Genomic DNA, 7,728 nt, shown 5'->3' on the forward strand with positions numbered 1-7,728 from the left:
ATAGATTAAGACTTTTAAAAACGATGAAAAATATTTGCTGTGTACCATAAATTAGGAATATTCAAAACATACAGACGTGTTGAATAATATAACTTCTTTAACAATAATGTAGTTAATCATAAAATGTTTAAATCATCAAGTTCTTAGGTTTTTATGTTGTTTCTAATTCAACCTCACTTTCAATCACTTAACATTTGTTGACGTGCCACTAATCTACCTCTGGTTAATTATACCTTTGTTACTTTTGTGAAGTTTTGTGGTTAATTTCGCAATAGAGTGAAGCAACCAAATGTAGAACTGTTTTAAAGGCTGCCTAAACAGTCAATTAGTCTTCCCTCAGGAGATGAGATTTCTCATCTCTCAGGAGATGGGTAAAACAGTTAGAAGAGTTCCTAAGTTTTCTTGACATATTTCACTAAAAGAAAAAGAATTGGTTTGAGAAATGTTTCATTCTGGAAATAGTGGTTTGGAGTAGTTCATTGGATTGTAAACTCTGAGGGATGGACTGTATCTTCCCACATTGTTTCTACAAGGTCCAATATAATAATATTGTTCTGGCTTTGGCTTTTTGCCTTACCACACAGTCATAATCTAACCTGAATGAATACATTCCTCAGCGTGGTTTTCCTTAATTTCACTACCTTTCCATATGTAAGAAAATGCAATATTCTAACATTATTACTTGGGAGGGGATATAGAACATTTAAACTACTTGTTGTATTAAATGTGTAATCAAAGTTTTTCACAAAGGACCTGATCCTATTTCCACTTTTCATGGAGTAAAGTGGAAGATGGATTTGTTCAATACGTTGAGTATGATAATTGTGATGTAAGCTGATAGTAGGATTACCCGCTTTGAATTTCATCACACCCTTATGATAAGAATAGGCAAGCTATCATGGGGATTCCCCTTTCCAGCTTATATTTTATATTCTTTCAATACATAAAAGAGTTGGAATAAAAGTCATAAAGCTAGGGTGTGTGTTCATGGCAACTTTATTAATAGATGCCCTGTTTTACACAGATACAAAATGTGGCTCTTCATTGCAGTAGCATTTCTGATACAAGCATCTCCCAGCTCAGAAGAACTGATTCGGAGGAAGAGAGATGTGAATCCAGAAACATTCATGAATGTTGTAAGTTAAGTACTAGTGAAATGGTTGAAATCACAGAACAGAATAATTTGAGATAAATGAGCTCAAAATGCATTTCAAACATTCAAAGTTTGTAACTATCTAGCTCTGGTGTGTGGAGAGATACATTCAAGTTGCACAGAAGGTACCACATCTGCTGACAGTGGATCTGAACTTAGGTCTGATTTAACATACCACTCCCAAATGTGTGCGTGGGATGTTGTTGAGAGGAGAAAACAAACTATGATTTTGGCTCGGGTACGTCTCTACTAATAATATAATGTGTAACTTCATTAGCAGGTTTCTGCCTCCATTTCCCCATGTAGCTGCACTTACTGTATTTTTAGTTTGCTTTCCCTAGTGGGCCCTACCTAATTACTTTTGTTAGGGACATAGGTCAGGGGAAGTGCTACTAAGTAGAGTTATGAGGATATCACTTACATACATTTTACGCATTTTATATGTACTTCTTCATGGAAATAGAAAATTCTGTATTTCTTTTTCCTCTGCTAGAACCAGTTTGTTCCCCTTTTGCTCCCATGAGTGAGGGTAAAATCCAGAGATGTACATGTCATGCCCCCAACACCTAATAATTAGGCACCTGACACCAGACAAGTGAGTCAAAGAAATAAGATTAGGAGACAAGGTTCCCAGCCTAGACTTCTAGATATCAAAACTGTAATAAAACAGTTTAGTCAGTTCCATAGCTTGTTTTGTCAGGAGACAGATGATTATGTGCACCCAAGCACCTATATGACACTCAAGTGCCTGTGAGGGCAACCTCTTGTTGTGTTTCTGTTGCTGTATGTGGTGGCACCTTGTGTTCTCTCTTAAACCTGTCTCTATCCTGTTTTTGTCTGGAAGGCCTGCATGTGTAGGTGTGCTCTTCCCTCTTCTCTTGCCCTGATTTTTCCCATACCCAGATTTCACTTGTGGACAGATCAACCTTTTGGGTTGCAGCTGCCCACTGCCAGGGCTGTATATGTGACTGGCGCTTCATTTCTGCCCATGTGTCTACTCCAGGTGTTGGGAGAACACAAAACTACCCTGCCAGGAACCCCAGGGAGTACTTCCTTCAGGGCTGGAGGGCAGAACTAGAACTAGACTGGTGGGTAGTATGCTAAGCTATGGGTAGGTAAGGACTGGGGTTAGCACAGGGTGTTTTGGAAGAACTCTGGATTGGACAGGAGGCAGTGGTACATGTGTTGCTGCAGATGGTGATTGGTGGTTATGAAGCATCACTTCCACATATCCTTTAGAAGGCTTGGGTATCTCTGGAGGAGGAGACTTTGCAGCAGCTGGCCCAGATCAGAAGGCTGGACATCCAAATGCAACCACCTTGAAGTGAGACTAGCACCTTCTACTTTCTGAGCAGACAAGTTGATATGAGACTTTTGAATAGTTCCTGAGCAAACACCCCAGGATGGTCAGTCTGCCAGGAGAAGAAACCATCTTTTATGTGGTTTGGGGTCAGAATGAGAAGGGAGAGGAAAACAGAACTTCATTTCTTTGCCAGTGCCCCTGGCCCAGTCTTCCCAATTTCCTGCCCACCCCTTCTCCTGCTGGCTCTGGACTGCCTGCTTGCCAGTGAAGTGGTACAATCAGCTGGGATTCAGAGGTGCACTTTCCAGAATCTGTGCCTGGGATCCAAGGGCTGTTTTAGATGTCTAAAGTGTCTCTCCCTTATGTCTCCAGGAATACAAACTCACAAATTGTTTGTCAAACACTTTTTTTAACACCCTTTTGGGCAGTGATTCCTTCTTCCTTGAAGAAGAATTATTAGGAAAAAGAATTGTTAGGAAAATGTAGCGCATAAGTAAGGGAACAAACTTCAAGCTGTTTCAATATGATGATAGAATATAGAAACTTTGCAAAGAGAATGGGTTTAAAGGAGGGACTGAAGGAGCAAAGGAAGGGTGTGTGTAGTATGGAAGAAAAGGCTGCATAAGCAACAAAAATACTTATTTGGGGTAGGTTACACTCTGCTTATAAGCTTCATAATAATGTTTGGTCTGTGATGATGGCAGCTACACATGCTTTATATATAACATACCTAATTTATCTAGTTGGAATCACTATTTGGTTTGATTTTACTTTCACAGAATGCCCCTAAAAAAACTAATTGTTTATGGCTTGGTGAAATGCTGAGCTGACAGAAGGCACGAGCAGTAGGTATGATGAAATGACACAAGTTCTGTTTTGGCTTCCTTATGCCTCTGGGATTTAAAATCAGCTAAGGCTCCTCAGGTTAAGCAATATGGATTTCACTTTCTTTGTTTCGCTTCAGATGCACTTACAATCTGTCTGCTGCTGAAAATTGACCTTGAGGGAGACTAAATAGTCAGCTTTACTTATGCTTCTCATGTGTCAGCAGACTCCACTGTTCACAGTTTTCTGGTTCTGAAAGGTCCAAAGCGAGCGTTTTTCACTGTACTGGACAAACTCATACTTCACATACCGAAATGAAGTGTGTATATTCTTTTGGGGCAGAGAGTTATCTCCCTTCCCTTTTGCTTACCTTCCTTTCTATATAAGTTCAGCATTTTCATTCCCATCTATTACATTTTTTCGCTTTTTTATTCCTTGACCATATCTTTGCATCTAAGCTGTTTAATTTTTTTTGTGAATTTCTAGTATTATAATTCCAATGACCTATTTTTCCCCAAATAATAGATTCCTGAATTTTTATTCCCTTCTGATTAATGCCAGCACATTTAAAATTTTGAAGGGAGAACAGGGAGATTTTTTCCATTTTACGTTGGGAAATTTAAAACATTCAAATAATTTTCAATGGCTTGATATTTCCTTATTTAGAGAACTGGGCTGGATTTCTCACACGCTCTGGGCAAGTCTACATGTTCATTAATGTACTTTTGGCAATGCACGTTAAATGTAGTACATCTGGGCATTTTTACACATGTATACGTCACAGCACCAGGTGCTTTGAAAAGCACCTGGTGCTGTGACACATGCAGTTGTATAACTGATGAAACAGGCATCAGCACTGAGAAAATGGTGGTGGAGTGCTTTTGAACTAAAACACCTTGGAAGTGCTTTAGCTCAAAAGCGGACCACTGCCATTTTCTGTGCACTGACACACATTTTGCTGCTTTTACAACTGCACACAGTGAGTGCAGTTTGCCTCATCTCATGTGCAGAGCAGATTCATCACAGAAAATGGCAGTGGTGAGCTTTTGAACTAAAGTACCTCCAAGGTGTTTTAGTTCAAAAGTGCGCTGCCACCATTTTCTGAGTGCTGATGCCCATTTCACCACTTATACAACTGCATGTGTGTCAGCGCCAGGTGCTTTTCAAAGTGCCCAGTGCTGTGACACATACATGTGTATAAATGCCCAGAGATACCAAATTTAATGTGCATTACCAAAGGAGCAGACTAGATTAATTGAGTCTGCTCTGAAGCGGCAGATATCTGGCACGTTGGTAGAAAAAAAAAGTATGTATATAAATGCCTTTCTTTGTGAGGTCCTAGAAAAAGGCACATTAGCCTATTTTAATGTGCATTAGCAAAAGTTCACTGTTTGGGCTCCTATACATGTGCAGGGAGGCTTCTCAGACACACTGTAATTACAGTGCATCGGAGTAGACTTGATTAATCTAGTCTGCTCCTTTGGTAATTACTGTGCTCCAGCAGCCTCCTGCATCATGTGTATCAGTGCCCCTGCACTGAAAAATAGTGACCGGGTGCTTTAAACTAAAGCTTGTAGGATGAGCTTTAGTTCAAAGTGCCCTAGCACCATTTTTCACTGTGGGGATGCTGATACACGTGATACTACAGGTGCTTTTAATTAGTGTGGCTCTTAAAGCTGTGCTAATTAAAGTGCCTCCTCCCTTTGCCTCCCAGAGCACATCTATAAACACCCTTTGTGATGATTTAGCGCTCATTAAAGTAGGGTAATGCTCATTAAAGCACACGTGTAGGCACATGCATAATTGTTTTGGACAGATGCTAATGGTATCACTACTACATGCTTTGTTTTGTGTCTTAATTGAAATCTGAAATGCACTCTAACATTGCCTAATAAGAAGCCTCCATTTCTATGCTCCAGATAAGGGAAAAATCCAAGATAAACAATCTTCGAATATTATTTTTCTTTTGTCAGAGTCAAATGATCTGTTGCAGAGGATATCCCAGTGAGGAGTATGATGTACTCACAGATGATGGTTATTATGTGACAATAAACAGAATTCCTTGTGGCAGACAAAATCCTTGCAACAAAGGTATGGCTACATTTTACATGAAAAAACAGAAGAAAGAAAAAGGGGGTAAAAAAACCCCAAATTCAAAACTGACTCAGTCATCCAGATATAAAGAAAATAATTCTGACTGTGTTAGGATAATTTTTATTTGCTAAAGCAAAAATCCAGAACCCAAACTATTTTTTCAGACTGAAACGGAATCAAATGAGTCTTTACAATTTTTTATATCCATCTTCATGTTTTTTCTGAACAAAACAGTATGAGAAACTGCACACAACCTCAGGTAGTGAGGCCAAACATAAGCAATGACTTGAATTTGAGAATACTGGGACAGAGGTGTGCTGGTCAAATCTCTCAGTGATTTCTTCCACCTCTCCTCTCCTCCCCTGTTAATTTGTGGATTCTTTTATTACAGGAGAAATCTCTGTGCTTTTCTCACTTTTTGTCTATGCCTATTGTAAAACACAAAAATGCTTGTTATAAGCACCTAAAAGGAGAAGCTTAGAATGGAACTGCATAGGAGAGGCAAATGGCTGTGATCAAAAGAAGTTCAACTATTTTTTATAAATATGTACCTGGCATGTTGGTAACAGCTATCAGGCAGATTTGCTAAACATTTCAAACTCTCCTTTATGGTTACTTCTAACTTAAACTGGTTATTTACCATAGGATGTCTTGTGGACGTAGTAGGATGTAATTGTTTTTTATTATCATGAGTTCAGGAAATGCAAATGTTATTTTATTACTATTTTACAGAAATTATGGTTTAGTAAATTTTCCATTTATTTCTTATTCAGAGCCAAAGCCCGCTGTGCTTCTCCAGCATGGAATTTTTGGAGAAGGTAGCAACTGGGTTTCAAATTTGGCCAACAACAGCTTGGGCTTCATATTAGCAGACTCTGGCTATGATGTTTGGATTGGAAACAACAGGGGGACAACCTGGTCAAAAAGACATCAGAACTTTTCAACTGACCAAGAGGAGTTTTGGGATTTCAGGTAGGCTGAACTAGGTAGATAAGAATCATAGAATCATAGAACCAGAAGGGACCTGTAAGATCATCAAGTCCGGTCCCCTGCCATGGACAGGAAGTTATTGGGCTCTGACGAGCTCAGCAAGGTACCTGTCCAGCCTCACCTTGAACAACTCAAAGGATGGTGACTACACCACTTCTGCTGGGAGTGTGTTACAGATTCTGGTGACCCTTACAGAGAAAAAGTTCTTTGTTATATCTAGCCTGAATTTATCCTCTATAAGCTAGGAAATGAATGAATCTAGGAAATTGTTTTGCCCATTGCCAATTCTCTCTGTACATGATCAGCATTTTCAAATGGATCATTTGATTGATCAATTGTTCATGCAAACAAAAGCTTGGGTATTAGTTCAGAGTAATAGCGATTCACGATATGTGCAAGAGCCTGGCACTAATGTCAAACCACTGGCATGCCCTATAATATATCAGTAAAAGGCACCCACTTACAAGTCAACAAGAAGCATAATTGAGAAATTGTTATCTTACTCCAGTCACTAATTCCATTCATCTCAGTAATGTCAGAGTTGCAGGACCGGACATGGAGTAAAATAGACTTTGTGTGTCATGGAAAACTTTTAATTAGAACCTCATACTGTAAACTGTCATTGTGCAGACGATTCATGTTCCATAACAACATACTGCTGTGGTAGCTGCTTCCAGCTCATCAAACACTCTGAACTAGGTAGAATCAAAGAGAGAGCAGAAAAAACTTCCTATCACTGCAGTCCTATGTGATAAGGACATCAGTCCCAGAGCTCAGAGTAGCACCAGAATTTCATGTACCTTGTACCTTGCAGTCATTTGCTTCAAAGGGAGAGCAAGAAGAGAATGGAGCTCAGGTTCAAAATGTATGGAATGCAGGTTCAGACAATATCAGTCAAGCTTTTTCCACCTGTCTGTAATCAATTTGTGTTTTATTTAACTATCCAAGTAATTTTCTAACAAACTTCTTCAGTGATTTTATCATAAGTGGATCTAATGAGTAAAATGTTTTAAATGACATTGCTGAAGAAGATGGCACAGAAACAGAGTTGAAAGAGCAGAGGGGCTGATGTTAATTCAAATATCATGTAGTTTCTAGTTCCAAATAAACATAAATATTTGGAAAGTTCAAATAGAAACATGTAATGTGTACTTTATAGTGAAGCAAAGCCCTGGAACCTGATCTGGCAAAAATAAGCACTGTGTAGTTTAGGTGGCTTTACTGCAGCCCCAGGGCTCATTGATATTGCATTGAAATGCACATGGGGTGAAATCTCTGTTGACATTTTTTCCTTACCCAAGACCCTCTCAGTCTATTGCTGATTGTGAATCATCCCCACCACTGTGAACTGGGAGTTGCCTGA

General features: G+C 39.2%; 1 protein-coding gene across 1 annotated transcript in view; it reads left to right on the forward strand.

The window, feature by feature from the left end:
- Positions 1 to 1,025: 1,025 nt before the first annotated feature.
- The window catches only part of LOC102566262 (putative lysosomal acid lipase/cholesteryl ester hydrolase), a 15,659-nt gene continuing 8,956 nt past the window's right edge, over positions 1,026 to 7,728 (forward strand). Inside the window, exons 1-3 of the mRNA XM_014607810.3 lie at positions 1,026 to 1,136; positions 5,255 to 5,372; positions 6,149 to 6,347. Of these exons, the coding sequence (XP_014463296.2) occupies positions 1,032 to 1,136; positions 5,255 to 5,372; positions 6,149 to 6,347 (422 nt within the window). The 5' untranslated portion in view covers positions 1,026 to 1,031. The remainder of the gene's footprint in view (positions 1,137 to 5,254; positions 5,373 to 6,148; positions 6,348 to 7,728) is intronic.

The sequence above is a fragment of the Alligator mississippiensis genome, chromosome 6 (genome assembly GCF_030867095.1).
Source record: "Alligator mississippiensis isolate rAllMis1 chromosome 6, rAllMis1, whole genome shotgun sequence".
In the NCBI taxonomy this organism is placed as follows: Eukaryota; Metazoa; Chordata; order Crocodylia; family Alligatoridae; genus Alligator; species Alligator mississippiensis.